Below are 26,480 nucleotides of genomic sequence, written 5' to 3'. Positions count from 1 at the left end.
TTGAGGGCTCATGTTCTTTTGGTATAAATATAATGGAAATAATACCATTATCATACATTTATTGAATATTTCTCAAGTTCACTTGTTTAGTCTCTGAATGACTACCTTCTTTCTCTTAGGAATTAAGAAAAGGATTACGGTGAGTGTGTTAGAGTTAGCTAATGGAAGAAATCTTTAATTAATGCCTTCTGATTGACTCAATTTATTCACAGGGCTCTATATTTGCATCTCTTGTCACTATACTGAAAGATTGTGGGAGGAGTTTCTAACATCTAATAATAACAAAAATACATATGGATGACATTAGAATATGTACAATTAATTTATGTTAAGGGATAAAGGAAATAGTTTATGGTGTGTATTCCTCGCAGAAATGATTACCTCGAATTGGGTTGTATTATAACCTGCCCTTTAGTCATCATAGTTAGGAGAAGGATACCCTAAAGAAAAATATTGCTTCGATTAACGAAATAAATGTGGACATTATATATTTAGGATGCGTACTTCATTGATGGCATTTGTAATAATTGAAATCGTAGCAAACAGTGACTTCATATGTTAAACTTGTTGCTTAGTCTCTTCAAATCAAGAAATCTTGCCGTAATACGTACCTTACGCGTTGATCGATAATTCTATGATAAAAAGCATAAATGACTTATTCGGTAATATGGTCAAAAGCACCTCAGAGAGATAATGCACCCAGTTACTTCGGAAATAGATTCAAATACTACCGCAAAAACGAAACAATAAATAAATGAGTAGCTATCACTAGACGCTCTGCGACCAGAAGACGACCACGGACCCGAAACCCGACATTTTCGCTTCCAAAACCCTAGGTAAACTATGCAAAACTAAACAAGAGGAACTTTCGTTCAGTTATCAAATATGTCGTAGTCGCAAAAATAATACGTTATTACTGTCTCCATTGGCGCTTTATACTCATATCCACCGTGCGGAAATAAAAGAAATTATGAATATATGTATGAAAGAAGTAGCAGCCGTTTTCTAAGGTACGTGATAGCTACAGAATTTCGGCGATTACGCAAAATTACACCAACCGCAGATTTACCTACCCCATCTTGAAAATTCCACTAAAATACTTTCGAGGACACCCGCATGACGTCAACGATTTAAAAAATCAAATAAAAGTCTTAGAATCTCATGGCTGCATGAACTTGTGCTGACATGGCCTCGCGACTAAAGATGCGATAGCGTCTTATCCGTCCTGGGCTAGAAGTTAAAGGGTCGCGCGGGTGCCAATCGAGTTCTGGAGGTTGCGGTGATCCAGTTGACGCTCATGAAGCCTGCATGAAACGGTGCAAACCATCTGCTTCCGTTACTTCAGTTAATGTGAAATGCATGATGTCCGAAAAAGACGCGTGGGAAGATGACATGAAAAGGGTAACATATATTCCGGGAGTTGCCTGGCTTTCTGCTCTGATGCTTCTGGTGATCGCAGTGAGAGTAGCAGGATTCCGCGGTAGGCTTTGGAGCCAAGCAGACTTGACTACAGGAACCACATCAAACGCTGTCAGTCGACGAAGAAGATTGACTCGCGATCCTATTAATTTAAAGAGACCTCCTCCGTTACCTCCCCCATCGAGTTCTACGTTTTCTCCCGTAGTTCGTCGCCGTATACATGAGAGGACACGGCTCTCCCAGCCGTCAAAGGTACAATCTATTTACATGCTGATCGAGGTCGAGAACCTTGTGGAATACGATTATGTTATGCTCTATGTTCATAAATTGTGAGGAAAATTACGTGGTGACATCCCATATTCTCTACTAAAACCATCAACGTGTCAAAATTTGACTGATTGCGTTTAGCGCTCTTCGGCTTTCTTGCCCACAAAAAAAGCAGGTGGCGGAACTGGCGCTCAGCTGTTATGGTCTGTCAGACTGCGTATTAATTACAGCCAGTGAAAATAATAATTATTAGCAGCGGTGTGTATTTGATATTCGGAAGTGCATCTCGTTAACGTATAATATTTCATTCATTGAGCCGTAATTTTTTATTTATCCTCTATGGGATGCCTAAATTGAAAAATACCCGGCTTTAACATTTTGTTTCATTTTGGTGGTGTATATTTTCAGAAAACCTCGGGGACGGCTCTTGAGGAGCACATAACAATGCCGGCTGGTCGAAGGAACATCGGAAGAAGTAATCCCGGACGTCCCCCCAGTTTTCCATCCACCGATGATAGCCATAAGTCCAAGTATGTGTATGACAGGCAGCGATATCAGTTTAGTGCAACCTGTCCTTAGAGAATTGGGCTTTATCTGTTTAAAAGATGCCTACTTTAATACGGTGATAATCCACGGAGAGTTAAAGTATTGGAAAAAAATACTATGAACCTTTCAGGCACAAATTAGGAATAATTATAATTTAATTTATATGCATTGCCTAAGTTAGTTTTAAAATCTCATTGGTAACGCAAACGGCCAAAAGTAACAGGGACTATTTGATTTTTTGCAGGACTGCATGTCAAGGGGCAGAAAGTGCACCTACAGGTTGCAGAGCCATTTCTCCGAAGCACATCCCAATACCAAATATTCCACGAGACAGTGATATGATTTTTGAAATATTGATGTTTGCGTACACTGGAATCGCGTCTTTTATTCAGTTTCTTCACCTATACCGTTCAGTTTGGTGGCTTCCGCAGTCCTACAATCGGTATGCGATGGTAAGTTATTTTTTGTATTATATTTATCTATTAACCTTTCAAGATGGAAAGAGTTCACTTGGCTCCAAATTTATGGGTTTTATTTTAAATGCTCAGTTTGCTCACAAAGCAAATGTTAATTTTAGATATCACGTTAGTTTTTGCAGTAATCTTGACCTCTTCAATCAGCAACCTGAAAATGTAAACACACTTTCACCTCTTAAATAGTATTACTAAATATAAACAACATAGTATTACATATCAAACCTCCAAATCATAGGAACATTTATTTCCCATGTATTAATCAACAACACCCCTAAACCATATCTAGGCACAGTTTTCTTGTAAAGCGCATGTTTCAGCACATCGCGAAATGTTAACATGAAATGTACCAGACCAATCTAAGAGTTTTGTCTTAATTGCCATTAGCGTAAGAATAGTTACTGGAGCATTCTGGGCTGTTGTCTTTATAAACCAGATGATCCGTACCACAATCAAGTCCTTGTTTTTTGCCGTATGAAGATGTTTCTACTCTGACCCAAACTTGCTTATCTCGAACACAAGTTAATTTTTCAGATTTTTGATGATTATGTGCTACGTTGAAGTTTGTATTCTGAATTCTTTGCAGATGTCTGTTTTGGAGGTATCACCAGTTTTAAATGCTTTAATGAGATACATTTTCACTTTTAGTGGAATTGCATTTTGCTTGCTTGGTTTATTAGCCATTGTTAGATAGGCTGGCCGTGGTGTCTGTGGGGTAACATTCTCACAGGCAGACCCAGAGGTCATGAGCTCAATTCCTGCCTAGGTGGGTTTTCCGTCACCTTGGGTATGGGTGTTTGTCATTATGAGTAATTCAATGTAATGTTTAGGGGTAAGATAAGAGAAGGGACTACATGGTCTTAATCTCACCCCAATAAAGATGTTAAATAAATAAGGTAATTGCTCTTCCACGAATGAGTTTAGAAATTCATCATCTAGGGGTGAGGAGGACTATTTAGTGAAAGGATGTAAGCTCCCAAAATTTGTTTATGGCAGCAAAGGAAGGTGTTAGTGTAGCCTTCTCTTGCAGGGGTAGGGGGTAAACCAAGTTGGGGGTTCTTACGCTGCAAATGATTGTGCCCACTGAAAGCGGAGGACTAGGGCGAAGTCTTGTTTCAATGGCCATGTTTCTATGCTGCACAAAACCATGCTTCATATCAAAGTTTTAAAAGCCTGTTTTTAGTATCCTTTCTCAATGTTCCTGTCATCAATTCCCTCCTCAGGTTGAAAGTGTATTTGCCATGCTCTGCATCTTCCATCATGCATCTTTCACTCTGATTTTTTCCTGCTTCAGTTTATTTTATTTTAATCCTTATACTTCCACCTATTTTTGTGTTTATGATGGTAGGCTGAAAAGTAATGCACATGCTTGTAGAGCGCAAACAAAAACAAACAGCAAGATCGGGAAAAAAGTACATAAAAGTAAAATTCTTAAGTTTCAAAATCATATATTTATTTTTCAGCATAGTCACCTTTAAGGCTAACACATTTCTCCCAACGTGTAACATGTTTTTTCATTCTGTCACTGAAAAACTCTTCCGACTTTTCTCGAATCCAGGACTTGACATCTGCCTTCACCCCATCGTCCGAGGTGTAATGATTACCCTTGAGATGTCTCTTGAGTTGAAGAAAAAAACAAAAATCGCAAGGCGCAAGATTGGGGGAATAAGGAGGGTGTGGAATCGGTTTGAATTTTCAGGTTTCGCAGAGCCTCTCCAGTTGCGTGCAAGGTGTGTTGACGAGCATTGTCAGGTTGCAAGATTATTGATGCCAGGCTGATTTTAACCTGACAAACTCAATTTTGGAGGTGTTTCAGAGTCTGTATATACTGAGAAGAATTCACTGTTGCCCCTCGTTCCAGAAAATAGGTCACATAAACTCAGTGAGCATCCCAAAACACAGTCAAAAGAAGTTTTTTTGCGGATGGTTGTCTTTTGAAATTTTTCTTGCTCGCAACCATAAAATTTTACCACCCATTGATTTATAGTAGACCTGTAAATGGCATCGTCACCATGAACAGCCTTTAAATGACGATGAATCTCTGTGGGAGTCACTTTTTCAGCAGTTAAAAATTCGACAATAGCACGTTGTTCAACTTGCGTTGACATAGCACAAGAGCATGTCTCCATACTTCCACTTCTCAAAATACACTGGATGAATGAAGCAACCTCAAACTTGCGCATGCATGTTGAGGGGAATGTTACTTCCACATGCCACCAGGAGTGGACTGAAGGTCATTTTGTTTGTGGTCTGCAAGCATGTGTACATTAATTTTCAGCATACCCTTGTACATTTCATTTCCTTTTCTTATATAACTCTCTTATCATCTCATCCATAATCCATGGTTTCCTGATCCTTGCCCTATGGTTTAGTTTGAAGCTTTAGGTATCCAGTATTTTATATATTCCCATTTTTATGCTGTTGTACGCAGCTCCCTTTCCTCACTCATGATTTCCTTTACATCTTGCTGTTACTCTCTTCTGTTTATTCCATTGAATGGGTCTACCTTCCATTTCCTCATACATATTCCCTATTTTATCATTGTAAATCTTATTTTACACTTCATTTGAACCAAATTATGATCCTTATCCAATCCTGGGTAACATCAAATCAATCACATTGTTCCTAAATCTTTGCCTTACCCATACCTGTAATTTCTTTGTATCTTTATGAATCTCTGGCCATTTTCCATGTATACCTATGCCTTCTGTGGTGTTTGAACCAAACGTTCATTATGATTGCTTTGATTTTCTTTCTTTTTAGAGATGCAAATCTATTTCATAGTATGATGTAGACAACTTCCTACTTAATTTTTTAAATTATAAAGAGCATATGTCCAACCCAGAACTTTGTTTTTGTAGCACTCTGACAGAAAGTCTGATGGACGTAGATTAAACCAAAGTAGCTACAAATAAAACACATGCAAAATTGATGTTCATCACAGTTTTAAAGTCCATTATTAAAATAGAAAGAAAGACTCGTACTTTTCCACAGATTTTATTATACGGTACAACGCGTTTCACCGACTTGCGGCATCATCAGGTACCTGATGATGCCGCAAGTCGGTGAAACGCGTTGTACCGTATAATAAAATCTGTGGAAAAGTACGAGTCTTTCTTTCTATTTTAATAATGGATATTAATTACTTCCACGAAGTGAAGCCTGAAACAATAGAACAGTTTTAAAGTTTTATTTTATCCAGTGACACACATGGCTGGGCACTCCACACATACATATTGTTCTTTCTTAATGTGTGTTTCCCCTTGTAGTGTTAGAAGAATAGAGAGATGTCTTCAACATAATTCCTTCCCTGCTGATGTAGCAGTAACTTCTGGCATTACGATTTTCCTTCAATAGTAAATTGAGTACTGTTTTCATGATGAGATTTTATTTTGGTGATTGTCATTTGAAGCAGAGTGTCCTTGAAAAGATAATCACTGATACACCTGTGATGCTGTGGGTTTCTCTTTAATTCCATAGGATTGCCTGTTATATTAGTCCCCAAGTCTCATTGTTAAGGAAGCTGCATTTGGTTTAGTCTTAAAGATTTCTGTAACTCTTAGCAATACGTTTTTTAATGGCTCTATCATTGTGAAGGAGCAATGCTTTAAAGGTCCTTATAATCATGTGTTCATTCCTTAACATTGAGTTTTTATTTCTCATTTTTAATTTTGATGATACTCTTTCTTAATTGCAGAACTTTTATCTAATTGATCCATATCTAGTTGGATTCATTATGACAATTCTGGGAAGGCGTGTTGTGTATTGCATTTTATCAAGAATTTTGGTCAACTTTTGTCCTACTGCTCTGTGGCCTGCCATCCAGCACCTTTTAAAGTGAGTAAAAAATGAAAAAAAACCAAAATGGTTAAAATGTTATCCAACTTAATTTATGTGAAAAAAATTTCCATAATTGTGTCATCTGCTAAATCTGGAATGTTATTCAGATATGTGCCATTTCTAGTTCATGTGACTAAACTTCCTCCATGTGGTGGTGCCCTTAGCAAAAAAATCTCACATACAGATATCCGTACTGTGAATCCTTGCTATATATTCCTAAATATGTCTGACAAATGTCACATGGACTGGAAAACTGTGTTACCAAAGCATGATTTGTCATGGCAATACTATATGGAGATTTAGAAAAAAAAATTGTTTTTCTCATTGATGGGAAAAATATTTTAGGTTAATTTATGTATACTTATTAAATGATGTGTTTATTATATTCTAGGCTGTTCCTCTTGGGTGTGGTCCTGACTTCTCTTATTTGGTGCACATATTTTGTGATGCTAAACCATCCTCTTGTGTATATATTCTATCTCTGCTATCCGTGAGTATACCTCTTGGTGTTCTTTTAATTCAGGGATTTCCAAAAAGATCGCTTTTATTAATGATTGTGTCATTCCAAAATTGTGTGTGTTCTGATCCTGAAATCTAATCTGAACCAAGAAAAGCAGTGAGATAATGAATTTTATTTATTCCATTTGATTGAAATCATATAAATATTAAACATGAAAAAAGTGAGGCTCACTGTTAATGAATTATGGTTTTTCTCATTCAACTTTATTATTACTCTAGTTAACATGCTGCAAAAAATTACCACTGCTGAGACACTAGTATTCTGGTACTTGAGGACATTATAGTGATATCCACATCATAGTGGTCCCAAATATGTTACCGTGAAACCTCATGCCACAAGCATAATCCATTCCGCAGTATTCCTCGTAAAGTGAAACACTCATTTAGAAAAATAATTTTTTCTTGTATAAATTAATGTAAAATATGACAATTCATTCCATGGCAAAAAAATAATTATATGCCAAGTTTATTTAAAGAAAATTATGCATGCAATGTTTAGGAATCATCTTCATCCTTAGTTCTAATGTGGGATTAACTAACCTGGAATGAGTGTTTGATTTTTAGAAAACAGAAAAGAATCGAACTAAGTAGTTTATTATTTATGATATATTTCTAATTCTTTTTTACTGCCAAGCGGTCTAAAGACTTTTGTTTTTGCCAACAGTTCAAGTTTTTTTGAAAATGCAGTACAGCATTATCATTTAATAAATTTGTAGCATGCTTAGCTATTGCGTTATAAGGGTGATATTTCACAATCTACGATGCTACAGTTTCCCGTGCCTTCCACATCACCTTTAGTCTGTTTTCCTGGACTTTGCACTTCTTGAAGGTTCATGGCATTCCTGCATGGTAAACAAGCAGGGGTTTAATTTTTGAATCACTGCTTACATTTACACAAAATAGCAGCTTGAGCCAGGCTTTCCTTGGCCTGTGGTTGGGAAATGCATTCTCCTCTGCTGTTATATACATAGGCTTGCTTTGGCATCATTTACCTGTCTTATCATAATTTAAAACCAGTTGTGGAATGTAATTCTCAGGATCTATGAACTTCCTGAAGTCACCAATGAAGATTGTATGTGCATGCTAGATCAGACATGCTCAGATTTCAATCTAGCTTTTCAATGATTTAAATTTTTAATTATAGGGTTATCATCATTCTCTTATGGCGCTCTTATTGTGGCTGTTTCTTTGGGGACTTTTTAAAACTATGCACGAAATATTATTAAATAATTTGGGATATCACAACAGAATTTTCCTCACACTTTATGATCATGGAGCATGACATAATCACACTCCCTAACGTTTTCAACCTCGACCATCATGCGACTACATTTTACCTTTGACAACTGGGAGAGCCATACCCTCTCATGAAAAATGCGACGAGCTATGGGGGAAAACTTAGAACTTGATGGGGGAGGTCTCTTTAAATTTATAGAATTGCAAGTCAATCTTCTTCATTGACTGACAGCATTTTATGTGGTTCCTCTTGTCAAGTCTGTTTGGCTCCAAAGCCAATGGTGGAATCCTGCTATTCTCATTAAATGGTAGGCCATGAAGGACAAAAGTGAAAATTAAAAATGAGTGGAGTGTATAAATTTAAATGTAATGGCTGCAATGCAATAATCATCGGACACATGGGGAGGTCGTTGTTAACAAGAACAGTGAAACACAAATACTGTTTCGGAAACTGTGATATCAACCTATCCCACTTTGCTGAACATCTGTGGGAGGAGAATCATGTCAGCAATTTGACACGTTCTTTTATATCCTTTGCAAAAAGGGAAGAAGTTGGAAAAGAGAAGCTGGAAATAAGAAAGAATATTAGAACTGGCAATATAGTGAATGACATTTGGTTTGAAAAACTCTCCCCCTTACTAGAAACCTCAATATCTTTGTCCTTCTAATGAACCCCCTCCCTTCCCCAATTGCCACTAATGGATTCAAGTTGGATAATGGGTATGCACCTTCCATTCTCATCCTACTATTGGACAAATGGGGAGGTCATTGTTAGTAAGAGCCGAACAACAAAAATGCTGTTTCCAAAACCTTGCCGTGCTTAAAAAATTTCCATTCAAATCATTTCCTTGGTGGTATTGTATGGCATGGATTTGCTAATGCAAGATAAATAGTCATGTAAGCCTACTGATAATATTGAGAATAAATGCTCATGTAGGGCAGGTGTCTGTATCTTTTGTGTTGATGTGAGGGAAAAATAGTTACCAATTGCAGGAAAAAATAACGGTAGTATTTCAATACCCTATTAATAAGGCAATCACTACCTTGAGTTGTTAGGAAAATGCCACCTCTTGACCAGCAATATTTATATACAACACCGCTGATATTGTCCACAATAAGAGTGTGATGGCATTAATTTTTGAATGGCCTGTGAAAAAACTAAAGTTGTCTACATTCCATGGATGGAAATCTGATGGCAGCAGCAAACACGATCACATTAACTGTGAATTGCCATCACAGTTGGACTGCATGATTTTTTGGAAAGCTATAAATTCAAGTACGAATACAGAACTTAAAAGATGTGATAAAAGGCATTTTTGAAGGAGGAGAGTAATTTTTCATGTCTATGGAAAAATTAAAATTTAAATGGAAAGGAAGAGAATTTTCTTAGTTACTGGCAAATCTGATTGATTTAATTTTTGTTTTGAAATTACTTCTAACAATGCATTGCCAAATGAGATAACAAGAAAGGAAATAATGCCTTAAATATTTAAAAAAATGTAGCAATAAATTGATATTGCTTTTTCTTAGTATGTATTTCCCAATGTGTTCATTTAATTAATTTGACATAAATGGAAAATGCCTAGTGTTATTTCGGAAACTGACCCCAGAACTTAATATGGACATTAGTGCAATGTATTTTAGTAACTGTACAATTAATTTCATTTCCATTTCAGGATTTCAGTATATTTTATCCTTTTTGGTTTGAATGTGAGTCCATTCTTTGATGTAACTGCCCTTCCATCCTCCTCTTCAAAGGAAGAAGTAAGAGGAAAAATTGGAGGTATGATTTGAATTAATTGATCTCTCTTTTGGACTTGTTCATCTGATAATTGAATGTCATTAGTGTGCACAATCTTTGAAGTTCTAACTTCCAGCTATTTCTCATCCATGGATGAGAAATAGCTGGAAGATGATTTGATAGTATTTTCAAAATTATTTTGCTATAGTTCAGCTGGGAATCGAGAAAGACAGTTACCCATGTTAGTGCTGAAATTTTACTTGAAAACATTGTTGAATTGGAAATAATTTTGGGATTTGCAAAATCTGCTAATGCATATGTATTCATTTATTTTGGGAGCATTTAAAGTTGTTTTGTATTTTAGACAGGTTTTTCGAGAAAGAAGAAAGATTCTGGGAAATAAATTTTTAAGCATCAAATGATTCAAGGATTTATGAGTTTTCAATTAAGTGTTGGATCTTTTAATGTAAGAGTGAGTTCCTGAATTAGTGAATGGAAAATATACTGAAAAATTCTAATGCATTGAACTCTGAGACTAGCCTTTGTGCTTTCTAGGGAGCATAGGTGTATTTCTATATCAATTACCTCCAATGACCTAATAACATCACCATTAATAATGCGACACCAGCTGAGATGAGATCTTAAAAGCCATTTTAGATTCTGATTGTGTAAGATATTTTAAGAACTACTAAATTTAATGAGCATTCGTGCATAATAGAATGCCTGACGATATCAAAATGAATTTTATCTTGCATAAGATAACATATAGTATCTTATTTTACACACATTGGTACAGTACACTGGTACTCTAGGAATCAAGAAGAAATGAAATCACATGTCCTGAAACACATGTTCTAACATGTATAAAAGAAATGATTTAGTTGTTTCATATATTTGCGGTGATACAATTCATTCTGATGGAGGAAACCCAAGCATTTGGCAATGATACATTACTTCGCTGTGGGTATGGTCACTGTTATTTTAAGAAAGTTATGTCAATCATGTCTGTTTGAGTTTATGAAGGATTAGATTTGGAAACATAATGGTGCAACGTACTGACTACTGGAATGGAATTCTACCACATTAGGGTCTTGAAATTTCAATATGCTGGTAGAAATCTATTTGGATAATGATTTAGCGAGGAAGTGATTAAAGGTGTACATATCTAATCCACATTTGGTGTTTTCTTTTGTACACCTCAAGATAATTTTGAAAGTTACTTGCTAATGACTTTTGGCAGACATATTTTGTGAATGTGCATAGGCAATAAGTAGAATTTTGACTGATCATTGATCACTCAATTGAATGTATTGAATGCTAAAATTTGAAATGTAATACTTCTATCATCTCATCTTGTTTCATTTTCATTTGTGGTAGCTGGTGAAGATTGGTCACCAGAGCATAGCTGTTCCATGACCCCATCAGTTATTCGTGATGAAGTTGAAGGGCTCAAGATAGACTTCAATAATCGTATGAAGCAAGTCCTGTTCAGCTCAGTACTGAATGCATATTTTGCAGGATTCGTCCCATGTTGCTTTGCTCAGGTAAGGATTTTAAATAAAATGCCTATGTGCAAGTGTTTTGTAAGTATTAAGAAGTATGTTAATTTATATTAATGTGTCATAAAGTATAGTGCAGTTTTGGAGTTACATCAATCCCAGTACTTGGGGAAGAGTAAGGGTCAAGGCAAATCAAATAAGGAAGTTGATTGAGAAGAAGGGTATTAGATTTTTTGATTCTTTTGATGTAGAGTATTAAATGAGAAGGATTGGAATGAGTACACAAATTAATTAATGGAGATATGTTGTCATCTTTGAGTAATTAGAATTTACAGCATCAGGTATGGAAATGGTTTAAGGAGAACTCTTTAAAATTTTTTGTGCAAAATGAGAATTTCCACTGGTTCTAAACACAACGCATGTTTTTTAAGTTTCAGCACTTTGTCATCAGAGTTATTTAAGTCTCATACCTTCATTTGGTCTAGAATACGATTTTGTATTTGTCTTTTTGAAATAATTCAGCTGCTTTGTGTGATGTTCCTCTATTGAAGTTTAATTTACTTCATGTTTGTTTTAGCTCTTTGTGAAGTGCTGGTGACTGCTGCGTAATTATCCTTCGCTTTTTTCTGTGGTGTTGATTTGATCATGATTTTGCTGTTGTCATTGATTCAATTGTGGCAATGGCCTCTAGATATCTGGAGGTTGTTTAGGTATGAGGGAATAATAAGCTGTATTTGCATATGGAGGTGGATGATAATTAGCAGTAAAGGTTAATTTCATGTACATTGCAAAGAGTTCTATAATAGATGGTTGAATGTTGAACAGGTGGGTTATAAGGAGGAAAAGAATGGGCATGTTGGACAAAATGGAGGAAGGTGGAAAGTATGTGAAATTGAAGAAGGGTGTATTTTAGTGTGGGATATCAAGCTGTGTCATCTTAGTTGAGGCTTAGAAGTGTAGTTGTAGCTAGTAGGTGTGTCTATTCAAAACTTGTACTATAATTAAACAAAGTGGTATCAGCCCTATTATAATCTTCATTCTTTTAGTACTTTTCAAAGGAATTCAAAATGCTTGCTGTTGTTTGTTTTATGCAGTCTGTTGTATGATCTTGTTGAACTCAAATTGCTGTTGGACCTCCTCCTACCCATCTTCATGATTCCTGTGGATTCAGGGCAACATGATGCGACTGAGTTGTACTCTAGAGAATGATGGAGCTCTTAAAGAGCTGAATGTCCCTCATGTATTCCTTGTGAGCCTCTTTGATGGAACTCATTGTAATGTTCACATCAAAATGAAGTTGCCCAAATCGTACAAGAATTTTTATAGGATACTCAAACTTTGGCAGCAATGTGAGGAATGGACAAAAAATTCCTGCAAATCTACATTTAAAATGAATTTATATAAACACTGTTTCAGTGCGGTAGAGCATCATCAGGTAAACTTATGTGTTTATATGCATAGGAGGACTATGGAATAAATATGCAAACTAGTGCAATCTGGCAGCCATGAGGCAGACTACAGCCCACCCACTAGCAGCGCTAGTTGCCTGAGACCCAAAGAGCCATCTGCACTTGGGGGATTGTCGATCTGTGCGTATGTTGCCAGTTATGTTAGTTTCTGTTGCCCTTGCTTTTACTGTTTGTTGAAAATGGAAACGAATCAACATCAAGTTTTTGGTGAAGTGCAGTAAAAGTTATCAAGAAATGACTGAAATGTTGACAGTTATTTACTGTGATAATGCTCTGAAGAAAACATCCGTGTTCAAGTTGATTAAATCAAACCAAAAAATCAAGAAAAAGCCATAATGAATAACTGATCGAAGCACATTTCCACTTGATAAAATTTTTTATTTTACGACCAGATTTCGATGTATTACATCATCATCAGTTAAAAAAATGAAGTTGTGTGCCGTCTTTTATACATTCCGGAAGGAGGGGAGAGAACGTGGTAGGAAACAAGGGGGAGGAGGAGAGGATGGGAAGGGGAAGAGGACAAGAGGGACGTATACAAGAAATAGTGGAAACAGCATTTTGACCTTGTTAAAAAACACAGTACCCATAGTCTTAGGGTGTGAAGTGGTCCTCTTGGGTGGATTGCAGCAGTCTCCAATAAACCATCGGTAGCCCATGCACATGCTGTTCACTTCTTCCCCCCTCCTCCTTTCCATCAACTTTCGCTGGTAACTTTGACCACGGGTGAAAGACAACCGCCCCCATCCTTGGGTGCTTTCTCCTCTCCCACCCAGTGTGTGGGTTAAGTTGGGGTATTCCACCACCACCCTTCCAGAAGGGCCTAATCCTTGGCCTCCAAACTCCAGCCTGCCTACTGGTGTCGTCCCGGCTATCGATGGTTTATTGGAGACTGCTGCCATGCACACAAAAGGACCACTTCGCACCCTGAGACTATGTGTACTGTTATTTAACAAGGTCAAAATGCTATTTCTTGTAAACGCCTCCGTTGTGTTTCCCCCCTCCCCTCCTCATTTCCTACCACATCCTCTCCCCTCCTTCCGGAATGTATAAAAGACGGCACACAACTTCAGTTTGTTACCTGATGATGATGTAATACATCGAAACCGGTCGTAAAATAAAAAAATTTTATCAAGTGGAAAAGTGCTTCGATCAGTTATTCATTATGTTAGACTTCCTCCACATCACGCCTGAAGCTACTCAAGAACAAGCCAATCGAAAAAAAAAGTCATGCTCCTGGTTTTCTTTGATGCCGAAGGTGTTGTTCATCATGAATTTCTTCCTGAAGGACAAACAGTAAATGCTGAGTTCTACCTTATGGTTCTCAAGTGTTTGAGAGATCGAGTGCATCATGTGGGACCAAATATGATTCAAGGTGATGGATGGTTTCTTCACCGTGACAATGCACCTGCACATTCAGTATTGATTTTTAGGCAGTTTCTTGCAAAAAAATTCAATCACCATCCTTCTTATTTGTTAGATCTCACCCCCTGCAACTTTTCCCTGTTCCCAAAATGCAAAAATGTGATGAGGGGACATCACTGGGAAGATGTGGACACAATAAAGCAAGAAATGATGAGAAAACTAGAAAGCCTAACTGCCGAGGACTTCCAAGGGTGCTTTGAACAGAGGAAAAAAAGATGGAACAGCATAGCAACAAATGGAGAGTACTTTGAAGGGAACAAAATCGTTGTAGACTAAATTTTGCGAAATAAAGTTTTTATGGCCTCAGTTTGCGTATTTGTTGGACAGGCCTCGTATGTATCAACTCATATCGCAAACTATACTTCGCTGTTTCCAGTTTTACTTTGTGGAATTTTTCCATAATAAGGAACTGAGTACGGAACAATGTGACCATGGTTTTGGAGGGTGTCTCTCTAGAGAAGCTTGCAACTAATATTTTGGCTGGCCCTTCATTGCCCAAGTTTTAGTGGATATTAGCTTGATGTTGATTTATTTAATTATTTGCAATCATTTTAACAAGCTATTTTTATATAATTTTTATGGAATAAATTTGCAATGAAAGTTCAGACTGAATGATGTTGTTTCCTATTATTAGATGATACAGGAGACTAAGGTGCAATTATATCAATGAGATGCATTATAATACTGGACATTATGTTGATAATAAGATTTGAAGAAAATATTTTGTGGAAGATCTCATCTTAATAAATTTTCTGGTTTTGGTGAATATAAGAGGAGATATGAAGAATTAGCTTATGTTTTCACTTTTTACAGAACTGTCTCTATTATGATGTCTATTGGGCTACGCAGCATCTAGCTTTTGTATGGCTGGGATGCTTCACTATGTATGTGGTACACTGTTATCCTCTGAAGTAAGTATAATGCTATCCATTTCCTTAATAATTTTTAAAAGGACAGAATAAATAGTTTGAAGTCTTTTATGACTTATTACCTCTTTTTATAGTCCCTGAACATTCTCCTACTTATAAATTTGGATGAGTTAAAACCCTTGTTCCTTTTGGCTAGATCAACTTTCTATTAGGATAAAGCATTTTACTGTCAAAGTGTAGACTTGAGTAAGGTTTAATGTAATCGAGACCTGCATGTCTGAAAATAATGTATTGGAGGAGGGATGGATGAAGAGGCAACATTTTAGGGAGAGATAACCCCACAATACCTGTGTATATTGAATGCATATTGATAAAAAACTTAATGGTCTGAAAGAAAAAAGAATAAGAACTCTAAATAAGGTAGGAATTTGAAGGTAGAGGGGTGGAAGTTTAGATTGATTCACAAGGGGCAGGGATATCCAAGAGAGGTTTAGGCCGTATCTGCCTTTCCTAATTTATGAGCCAAAATTCTGTGGAAGCCTTAGTTAATAAGAGGAAAATATTCATTTCCAAAATGATTATTAAAATCATAGGTTAAACCTTCCACACTTCATTTATTCAACTGAACTCGGTTGTGGCACTTCTGCCATTATCATGGTGCTATAATGGCACATAGTGTCGAAGTCATGTTCTGTTGGCCAAATGAAGTGTGGAAAAATTCAGATTAAAATGAATTTATTTTAATTAACACTTCCACCAATTTACCCCTAATTCTAATTTTCCAAATCATGAAATAAAACTTGAGCTGGTTAGAAGCCAGCATTTATAAAGTATGAGTGTGAAGGGTTTTTACTGCTAAAGAATAAACATTGTGTTTTTTCCAGATATTGTGATATTTTGCACCAATCAGCCCTACACCTTGGGAGATGGGTCAGGATTGAAGGACGAAGTCACACCCATATTCCTTCCAATATGTAAGTGTATTGACTTTCTCATTAAAATTAATAGATCCTTAATTCATATTAAAATGCATATTCTGCTTGTCTCGTTGAGAGAGAAGGATTTCCTGCTTAGGCATTCTAACTCTATCAGAAAATGTGTATGCTCATTGGTGTTGTGCGGCAATGGAGATGGCACGTAGCCTGAAGTTTTTTCTCTGTAATGGGTTTTTATAGATTTTATTTTATGAATCTGGTTTTTATGGAAGAACACCACTCTTTTCAATTGTCACTGTTCATTTGCTACTTAATATATTGGTAATTGATTGCATTGTGGTATTTATGTTTGGTTTACATTTTTTACAATAATCACAATTTTTACCAATGAATTTGATGGGTATTTCTAAATTAAAAACCTTTTTAAACATAATTGCATTAGTTGTACGAGGGCAATTTGAAAAGTAAGGTCTCCTATTTTTTTTCATGAAAAATCAAATTTATTCTCAACTTGGCATACATCGTTGGAAAGGTTGAGCATTTATCTATTTTTTTACATGGTTGCCTTGACGATCAATCACTTTTTGCATCCTTGTAACCAGCTTTTTAATACTGGCGTGGTACCTTTCTCCCACCGCGTCGCAAAGCCAACTGACGACTGCTTCTCAGATATAAATTCATCGCTATTCAGTGGAAGTGTATGGTGAGAAGTGTATGGACATCATACACGTGCGGAAGTGGTGCAGGGAGTTTTTTGATGGCTAGGAAAATGTCCGCAATGAGCAGTGGTCGGGGCGGCCGAGTTTGCCGGAATCAACGGTGGCTCCAATTGACGAAATGGTGCGCTATAACCGGAGAATTAGCCTTCATAAAGGAAGATAAAGGAAGGCCTTAATGAATAGAGTGGCTACTTCTCCAAGCAGAATATTGTGTTGGAGGTCCTCGGTTACAACAAGGTGTCTCACCAAAGGAGTGTGTTTGCATCATGACAATGCATGCCCACATGTGTCACATCAAACGACCACCCTACCAATGAATTCGGCTGGGATATAATCGACCACCCTGCTTACAGCCCCGACGTTGCCCAAAGCGACTACTACTTGTTTTCCACCCTCCAAAAACACCTTGAAGGACAGAAATTCAAGTCACACAAGGAAGTGCAAGAAGTAGTTGTCAGTTGGCTTTGTGTCGCGGAGGGAGAAAGGTACAACACTGATATTAAATAGCTGGTTACAAGGATGCAAAAAGTGATTGGTCATCAAGAAGACTATGTAGGAAAATAGCTAAATGCTCAACCCTTCCAACGATGTACGCAAAGTTGAGACTAAATTTGATTTTTCATGAAAAAAAAAATAAGAGACCTTACTTTTCGAATGGCCCTCGTAGTTTATTTTCTTTGTGGATGTAAGGTGAAAATTACCCTTTCACTTATTTTTTTCGAAAAATAAGTCTTACATTAAGTACTTGTAAATTCAGTTACACATTTTATATTTTATTTTCAAGTCCAAGTGAAGATTTTAAGAATAAAGTGAATAATTTAAACTCTGTATTGATTGAAATGTTGAATTTTCAGATGGGCGGAAGGTACTCTCTGGCATCAAGGTGCTCTGGTGAAACACATGAAGGAGCTTTATAAAGCGGAGGGGCTCTCTAATGCTGCTGAGCCTGGTAACCCAGCTCATGCAAGATTTTATGTGAGTTTCATCAGTATATTACATAGACACGTATCAGCTATGGGCTTTAATACTTAATAATACTACCGGTTTCAATGCATAGGCAACATCATCAGGTATACCTTGTTTATAAGTTTATTTATTCAGCGATCATGAATTTGCGCAAAGTAGAGCCTCAACCATCAAATTAATTTTATTTTCTTCTCAGAATTATGTAGTTCAACAACTAATTGAACTGGTCCGATGGCAAGGTAGCTCACTTTGTCATTTGTTAAGTTTACCTCAGTTACACAGGAGCGTAAGTTTTTTCCTGCATGGCAATGAAAGGATAGCAAAAATATAACATTTTTGTTTGAGGACAAAAATTCAAATTTTAAAACAAGTTGATTCTCATGGTGGAACCCGTATTGATCTGGCGAAATGTCTAAAACTACTTGTCTCTACACTAAATGCAAGTTAAAAATTGCAATTTGATTCTGAAACATACAAACCAGTGTGGACATCTGTCTAGAAAGAGAAAATATGCCAAGAATTCCAAGTATGAGAAGTTAGGAATACTGAAATAGTGGTTTTTAAGTGATAGATAATCACACTGTATTGTGGTGTCCAAATTTTGTTGGATAACAGAGATGTGAAATTGGATAAACAGGATCAGTATTCATAGCTTGACACATATTATTTATTTGAATGGCCCACAGGTACCTGTGAAGGGCATTTTCATGACATTGTGCATTTAACCTATATTAATTTTTTCTTGATTTTGTGAAATACTGTATGTTCAAGTCTTGACTTATTAGTTGATGTTCCGAAAAGGAAGGAGAAGATTATATAATTTTGCACATTCTATGTATCCAAGATGTTCAATGCATATAGTTCTTTTCATTCATTATATATAAATAAATGAGGAGAGCTATAGTTTGAGTGATAAATAATAATCCATAATTTAATCAATAAAATTTGAAAAATCTTTCATATTCACATATTTATATTGAAAAAGTTGTTTTGGTTTTTTAAGTGACCAGTTTGACAGCTGTCATTTGTGTCATTAGGGATGGATGGGAAAGGAAGGGTGGAGAGGAACCTGGCGTCGGTATTAGCCTACTCTAATCAAAAGGCACCAAGGGGTCCACAGTTTAATATCCAATCCGACGGATGTCGTACCTACTCAAAGTGCTCCACACAAAGCCCCTCAAATAGGGATCGGGATACCTCTGAAAAATACCTGTTGACTCCAAGATTTGAACCCAGACCCTCTCGATGGGAAGTCAGTATGTTAGCCGCAGCACTGTCCCGTTCCCCTCTTTTTGAAAAATATCCACTGTGTGTCCCTTGTACAGATACATGTACACCGTATTACACATTTTGCATGAGTTTATATGCACCCAATTAAGATCGCTTGTCTTGATCATTCGTCAGGCGTTTATGTAGATTGATGGGGATGTAGAATTCTATTTCTAAGTGGTTGAGTAGTTGGTTGGCGAGTTTTTGTGACAAATTTAGAAAAATTGAAAGCATACAACATTTGGAATTCAATGAAGGCTGTGAAGTAAGGGTTGTGTCCTGTGTCATTATGTTCTCTCATTGCCCCAAAGCTTTCCTCTTCCCCTTTTCTAAGAAAGACTATGTACCAGGGTAAGGGTTGGTTCTGGAATTGTTTTTTTCTTTGCATTTTCCCTCTATTTGGCATTGCTGTATGCTCTTGTTAAGCACTACAAGGTGGCTTATGGGAATGACATTTGTTGTTGCTGAAGTGGATTTCTTAACTGGAACTGGAGATGGTTCCTGGCAGAACCACTGATTTTTTGAATAATTTCATCGGAGGTGAAAATAATTCAATTAACTTTAATCATTCTAGTGCCTAAGAATATCCACCAAGTTTTATCTTGATTAGAATGTTGAGTTTTAAGATTCATGTTTCAATTTATAAGCACACTACATATAAATCCTGCTGATATTAACTAACTTATATTACCATTAAATAACGTACATTTTTATGGCTTTTGTGAAAATTTATACTTACAATGTAAAATATTTGAACTTTTTATTGCGAAATTGGATGTACCATATTATTGTAACTATTACTCTTCCCCCAGCATAATTTTCTGATGACAATAAATTTTAGGGTGCAATTATGATCTCTGCCCCCCATTTTTTTTAATTACCTTAATTTTTCATTTGGAAGGTGAGGGACTGTATTCAATTCAATCATTTTCTCAATCTTTAGTGCTTGTTTTTGTGATAATGATTTAACTATGGTAATTTGTTTCATTCCAAAACATGAGGTGAATTTCCAGACTTATTCTGTTCTCTGGTGCATTTTCCAAGGTTTTGATTTTATTGAGAGAATATTCAATTTCTGTAACCAGGCTAGGCTGTTTTAATGATGCCTCAAGAGCATAATTTTATTTTTCTCATTCCGAGTGATATTCTTTCTCCCAGGCTGTCTTCTACAAGCCGCCAACGTTAATGGTGTGTGTACTGGCCTTGCAAGTGTCACTAGTTATAGGCCAAGCTGCTGCATTAGCTCACTCATCAGAGTGGAACCATGTGATGTCGATTGGCTTGCTGCTCGGTGCCAATTACCTCACCCTATTCAGGCTCACAAGAGACTACCTTTTAAGTTGGAGGATTTACAAGGCAGAAAAAATGATGCAGGAAAAGACTTCAGGCTAGAGGGCTGAAAGTCAGTCACTCATTGATTCCCTATACACAGTGAACATGATATACTTATGAAATCATCAAAGGAAGGGATTGGGTCTACTGAGCCCTTATCTTTATTAAGTACACACTGAGTTTTAATGAACTTTTTATTTTGTGGACCAGAGATGATTTGATTTCATAAACTTTCAACTGTTGTGGTAAGTGCCAAACATTTTTAGTTTTGTGCTCAATGGGTAATTGTTGTGATTTGATGTCTTGTATACCTTGAAGTGACCGTGATGTGCCATTATTTATGTTAGTGAAACCATATTTTTTTTAAATAAGCATTACTGTGCATTTCAGTGAGCTTGCTGGTGATAAGTTGTGCGCAAATTGAAATTTTCCACCAAGCATTCATTGCCTGTTGAAAGATTATTTCACACAAAATGAAACTTTATTTATTGAAAACATCATGGAATATTAATATTGATTATATTCAAGTAATTAATTTAGTTCCTTGATAAATTTGTCAAACAATTATTTTAAATATTTCAATAATTTTATTGAAATTTTGTCTAACTAAAATGATTTATTCATTGTTTTGTATATATGCATTAATGCGTGTGCATTATGGTTTTCTTTTACCATGTACATTGTATAGAGGAAGTGTTGCGACTGAGAGGAAAGTGATCTCAATTTTTCATTTAAAACTGTGCTTTAGGCATTTAAATAATCATTAAATTTGTACCTGTTGTTCAGATATTCATCTGGATACTTCCACATTTCTCAAATTGTAATATTTTCTTCATTGTTAGTATTTATGGACCTTTGTATAAGAGAGATGGTAAAAATGAATTTTAAAATTGAATGATAATTTTTATTACATTCCTCGATCCAATTAATATCGAGTATGGTATGCAATACAACAAATTCAAAGTGTGAAAATCATCCTTGAATGGGATTTGAACCTGGTTCCACAACACCCAGCAAGTGCTTTAGTCACTTATGCTAGAGGCATTCTAATACGCTTGGAAATTTTAGGGGCTTCAAAGGAGCAAGATGTTATGATGAAATACTGTACATACATTGTCTTAAGTACATATTTGTACACGTGCACCACAGGCCACCTAGGCTTCAACGTTGTCGACTGTGGCACAACTAAAAATACTTGAATTACAAGACTCGGAAGATAATGTGGGATTGCTTAAAATGGCCATCAGATATGAACACAAACACAATGCGTTCTTTAAAAGGATAAAAAAGGATATGCAGGTGTCAGCAAAATAATTTAAAACTAAGATTCAGCACCACAGCTTTTAATAGCATTAATTTTAATGGCTAACGCAATCTTTAATAGTTTTACCATATGCAATTTCAGAGCTGACCTAAATTGCTTTGTTAATATCTTTGGAAGTAATCCATTGTATTTAAACTATGCTGATGACCCTTACCATGAAGTACACTGCAACAGGCTAAATAAGCCCAGAAATTTGCTGGTGAAGTATGCAGCTCTGGTTAGGCTAGTGACCAATGGAAGGTAGGTGTGACGCAGTAACACTTAGTATTTGTAGTGATTACATTAAATGGTAATGTGGCAGCATACAATGTATGCACAGCATATTTAACAATTGTAATGAGGTGGAAGTTTCATATCTTTTTTTTGTAGCATCAAGTTGGTGCTTGCTGGAGAAGCATTTCTTGGTCCCTGAGCCACAGCCGCTCACAAATTACATTGAGAATAGGTGCTACCTGGTGTACTTCATTTCTGTCATGGGCTAGACTATTATCTATTTTGAGAACTGGTATATTCCACTTGAGTTCAAAGTCTCTCACAGCTGTTGTTGGCATCTCTATTCCAGACATGTTGTTGTACCTGTAAATACCACAGTTGAAAGAAATACAATATAAATTGCTTTCTTAAGTGCAGCCTCAAAATTGCTTCACTGGAAAAAAAAGTGGGTGTAAATTATATTAAATCTTGCAGTTTCAACACATGAAATCATTCATTTAATTCTCTACCTTCTTGGTTTAATTTAGGCTTATAATCTCATGGAATGTAGTAAGTTTGAAAATTTCCTCCCAGCCATGCCTACTCACCCAGAGGCATGTTATGTAAGAGACAATATGATGCACAAAACTCAATCATGGAAATAAAAAATAGAAAGTTTTAGCAGAGGCATTTGCACTGACTGTCTGTGGGATGGAGTTATGAGATCAAATAAAAATCTATGTTTAAAAAATGGAATTACATAAAATATACAATTGACATCACTTAGTTGTGAGAAGACCAATGCAAGATGGAAACTAGTTATTTCTCATCAGGAGAAAATAAAACACTAACTGGAGCCCTAATCTATCAAACCCCTCCTGAAAATAACACTTAACATGCTATTCTTCCAAAAGAAAAATAATGGGGCTGTAATTATTAGATTAATTAATTTAAATTTATGTGCAGCTCAATGATAACACTCTTTCGCAATTAATAATAATTTTTTGCGACTATGGTTCTAATGGTAGGTGTCAATCCTTCCTCTCTTAAGTTACAAATACGAGACCGGGAGGTCTCCATTTTGGTCAGTGAAGGCCCTCAGCCCCCCCCCCCCCCCCCCAACCACTAATGAGAGAACAGATGCCAGACAACTCTTACCAAGCTCCACTACTAACGATCATGTTTGATAGGCAGCCATTGGTGTTGGATCCCTAGCCTGTTTCCACTTCCCAGCTCCCAGATTACTATACACAGTGGGCCCTCAACGTGGACATGATTTCTTGTCTATAGTGATTTCTGCCTTGTTTGTCAACCCTTACCATAATCTTTTCCCTTGCAATTTAACCAGACTCCTCTACTCCATCTCCCTTTCCTACCACTCCAAACAACACCCAACATTTCCCCACTTACTCTCTTTGAGGAAACTATAAGTTTGCACCTATGGACATTATTAACCTGAAAATGAAGAAATAACATGGAAACCATGGTCGCAATAAATTATTATTAATGGTGTAATTGTGTAATCATTTAGCTACTAATATAATAATGAGGCCCTTTGGTTACTCACACAGCCTTCCGCATTTCACTAATTGCATATTTAAACAACATTGCTCATGAAAGTAATGAACCAGTTCAATTAAGAAGCACAATAATAACCATTGCAATAAATGTAACGTATTTTGTTGAAATGTGCAGCAGTGTAGGGGCAGCAATGAAATCTTGAAAAAGTACCACCAATTACATTGCTGACAGTGTAGTAACTACCATGTCAAGCAACAATGTTATGTTTACATCTTAATTCTCATTCTCTGCTGGCTCATTGAACATTTTCAATGACCCATGATGGGGTTAGGCTTCAGAGGTCCAACACTTCTCAATATCCAAACCTTGAAATCTATCCAAATTTTTGAATTCCAAACTGTCAGGGGAGTTATGAAACCAACCAACTGTACTGTACTGGTCAAATAGTAAGTACAAGGTTATTTTAAGGATTAGTTAGAGATGATATGATGAGAAAACAGTAGGTGTATTAACACTAGCTGAGGAATGAATAATTATGCACATAATTAATACATACAAAAGTATGCAATTCTAAGATTTATTTTTCATCAGACACTTATCTGAAATGGACCAAAGAAATGCAAAAAAATAAATGCTATCAAAAGAATATCAAAGATCTGAAATCTGTCAATTTTATCAAGTATCTAAAGCCACCATAAATGATATGGGTCCAAATCTGGGATTATGATAATTTCATGGTCAAATTTGACTTTGATGATAATCCTTTGGCGGAGGTTTTCATTAAAATTAAATAATGCTATGCTTGGATTCAAGTTGGAATGCATATGGAACGTTTTGTGACCCAATGCTTCTCTCACATTACAGTTTTATCATCAGAAATGAAGGGTTTCTGTTGTGTTTCATACCTTTTTCCATCCAGTTTTTTTACCATTTTTTTGGCTTGACTGAGAGGTTCATAAGACAGTGGAATGTCTGGTAACATTTACATGATTCCTAAAGATCCTAGCTACAGAATAAGAGATAAGTAAGCCACTAAATTCCCTATGTGCAGTCAAATAGTATGTCAATTGTGGATCGATCTGATAATTCTTGGAATAATATGGTACTATAAATCCAATGAGGGAATAACTAAAAATGAAGATCATCAAATATTTATGTTGATTTACCTTGTCCCGATGACAAATGGCACAGGAGTTTCTCCAGGTCTAATAAATCTGTTCATCAGCTGGGGAATCTCCTGGAAGCTACTTTCATCAGAGCAGGAGAAAATGAATACTAGTGCATCAGATTTATCCTTACAGACCTAGGCAACAAATAAAAATAATTTTGGACTATTTTGGAAAGATAATATAGGGCATATTTTTTCAAAAAGTTTTATAAAGGGTATTCTCACAGGCAAAATATGGCTGTACTTCTTTATACTGTTTTCTCCAGCATCCCAAAACTGCAACTTGAACAGTATTACTTTATCCCATATTTTGGCAGGCCAATATATGTTTGTTTTTCTAATGCCAATAGTTTCAGTGTAGCCACACAAACTCTTATTCCCAGCAAGTCTGGATACTGTGGCCGTCTTTCCAACAGCAGCTCGACCCACAACAAACAACTTGTAACTTACTTCTTCAATATTTGATGGACAGGATGGCTTTTCCAGGATACCTGTTTCAGCAGACCGTTTAAAAGAAAAAGGTTCAAGTGAATTGCAGGAGTTATATTCGGCGTAAATCTGAGGGAATGGTCAAAACTTTTTCTCTTGGGCAATACAGAGACTATCGAACTTATTAAGTACTTATTAAAGGCAAAGTAACAAGGTTACGTAGTGAAGAGTAGGATTCATGGATATAGTGCTTCTTACGTGGAACAAGCAACATTAGGAAAGGAGACAATAAGTAACCTGTTTTCTGGAAAAAAAAGCCTTTGCCGTTGTGTTTAGGAATTGGGTTGTGAGGATTCAACAAAATTACGCATACTTAGAAAAATCATGAACATTAATTTCTGCAATCATTACTCCCATTATTTTATGAGGTTCAAGCATATCAAAATTCAATTTAATACTGCATCATCTATTGGAAATATTACAAGTGATAAAGCAATGGCAGAAGACACCACCAAAAAGATGGAAAGAGAGCCGGAAATCCACGTTCTTAAGAGCGGGACTAATTTCCACTTGAACAGGCCACTAACCAAGAAGCTATATGTGGAGTGTATAGCGAGACAGAAAAAATAACCATAGGATAGATTAGCATGCCGTTCAAGCTTTTAAAATAATGCAGTTACTAACAACTAAGGAAATTAGTTTTAATTCTATTTTCAGCAATTACTTAAAAACTACGTTCCATGAACCTACATCGGCGCTTTGAAAACCAATTATATCATGCAGCGAAGAAGAGTAAAAATATCTTTTTCGTTTACCAAAGAGCTTTCTCCCGGTTGTCTGGGGATTGTAAAAATGCTGCAACATTGTTTCTCCTTCAGCCGAACTGTGCCAATCCATGGACATCATAGTGGCAAATTCACTGCTCCAATTTTATTGAAAATGGGTGCGACAAGTCTCTTCTTTGGTAGAGCTGAATCAAACACTTAAAAGTGAATACATTTTCAATTTTAACGGATAGCTGACAAGAAATTTCCCTAAAATAGATCAGCAGCGCAACTACATGTATTTGAATTGATGTTTTGTCTCTGAAGGAACGTCCCTTGCTGAATTCAAATAAGCCTCCCTTCCCCTGGACAACCGAATATCCTGATAATTATTTTCATCCTGTTAGAAAATTTGGAGTTATCGCAATGACAACGACCAGCATATGTGGCAGTATTTGCTGATAAACGCGAGTTTAATGTATTTTACCATGAAACACAGGTGGTCGCACAGTATTGCGCAGGCACTAGGCAATTGTTTAAGGTACAGGCGTGATCTTT

The 26,480-nt window shown here is 36.3% G+C and overlaps 2 protein-coding genes across 3 annotated transcripts; one reads left to right on the top strand and one right to left on the bottom strand.

Annotated features, from left to right (window-relative positions):
- The first annotated feature begins 1,209 nt into the window (after positions 1 to 1,209).
- On the top strand, positions 1,210 to 20,945 carry LOC139690510 (transmembrane protein 39A). Of its 2 annotated transcripts, none has more exons than XM_071587973.1 (11): positions 1,210 to 1,671; positions 2,095 to 2,216; positions 2,477 to 2,684; positions 6,403 to 6,542; positions 6,937 to 7,035; positions 9,977 to 10,083; positions 11,419 to 11,585; positions 15,248 to 15,345; positions 16,188 to 16,277; positions 17,812 to 17,932; positions 20,351 to 20,945. In XM_071587973.1, exons 1-11 carry the CDS (start codon positions 1,309 to 1,311, stop codon positions 20,582 to 20,584), a joined length of 1,749 nt encoding a protein of 582 aa, XP_071444074.1. In that variant the 5' UTR covers positions 1,210 to 1,308; the 3' UTR covers positions 20,585 to 20,945. The 2 variants fall into 2 exon arrangements, with proteins under 2 accessions (XP_071444074.1, XP_071444082.1); XM_071587981.1 differs by lacking the exon at positions 1,210 to 1,671 and adding an exon at positions 1,834 to 1,944.
- Positions 20,946 to 21,353: 408 nt separating this feature from the next.
- LOC139690527 (ciliogenesis and planar polarity effector 2-like) lies at positions 21,354 to 26,434 on the bottom strand. The gene is made up of 4 exons (XM_071587993.1): positions 25,974 to 26,434; positions 24,955 to 25,220; positions 24,728 to 24,864; positions 21,354 to 22,424 (listed from the first exon to the last, which is right to left on the bottom strand). Exons 1-4 carry the CDS (start codon positions 26,062 to 26,064, stop codon positions 22,220 to 22,222), a joined length of 699 nt encoding a protein of 232 aa, XP_071444094.1. The 5' UTR covers positions 26,065 to 26,434; the 3' UTR covers positions 21,354 to 22,219.
- Between the last annotated feature and the right edge of the window lie 46 nt (positions 26,435 to 26,480).

The sequence above is a fragment of the Hetaerina americana genome, unplaced genomic scaffold (genome assembly GCF_022747635.1).
Source record: "Hetaerina americana unplaced genomic scaffold, ioHetAmer1.1.p SCAF_1, whole genome shotgun sequence".
In the NCBI taxonomy this organism is placed as follows: Eukaryota; Metazoa; Arthropoda; class Insecta; order Odonata; family Calopterygidae; genus Hetaerina; species Hetaerina americana.
This window is presented reverse-complemented; position numbering and strand designations above follow the sequence as displayed.

What these genes read in the sequence shown, in the direction of transcription:
- LOC139690510 (XM_071587973.1), top strand. Translation starts at nt 1,309, where the DNA reads ATGAAACGGTGCAAACCATCTGCTTCCGTTACTTCAGTTAATGTGAAA. An exon ending in GCCATCCAGCACCTTTTAAA is followed by an intron (nt 6,543 to 6,936) that starts GTGAGTAAAAAA and finishes ATTATATTCTAG; the next exon opens with GCTGTTCCTCTTGGGTGTGG. An exon ending in ATATTCTATCTCTGCTATCC is followed by an intron (nt 7,036 to 9,976) that starts GTGAGTATACCT and finishes TTTCCATTTCAG; the next exon opens with GATTTCAGTATATTTTATCC.
- LOC139690527 (XM_071587993.1), bottom strand. Translation starts at nt 26,064, where the DNA reads ATGATGTCCATGGATTGGCACAGTTCGGCTGAAGGAGAAACAATGTTG. An exon ending in AACCGGGAGAAAGCTCTTTG is followed by an intron (nt 25,221 to 25,973) that starts GTAAACGAAAAA and finishes CTGCTGAAACAG; the next exon opens with GTATCCTGGAAAAGCCATCC. An exon ending in AGTACAGCCATATTTTGCCT is followed by an intron (nt 24,865 to 24,954) that starts GTGAGAATACCC and finishes TTTGTTGCCTAG; the next exon opens with GTCTGTAAGGATAAATCTGA.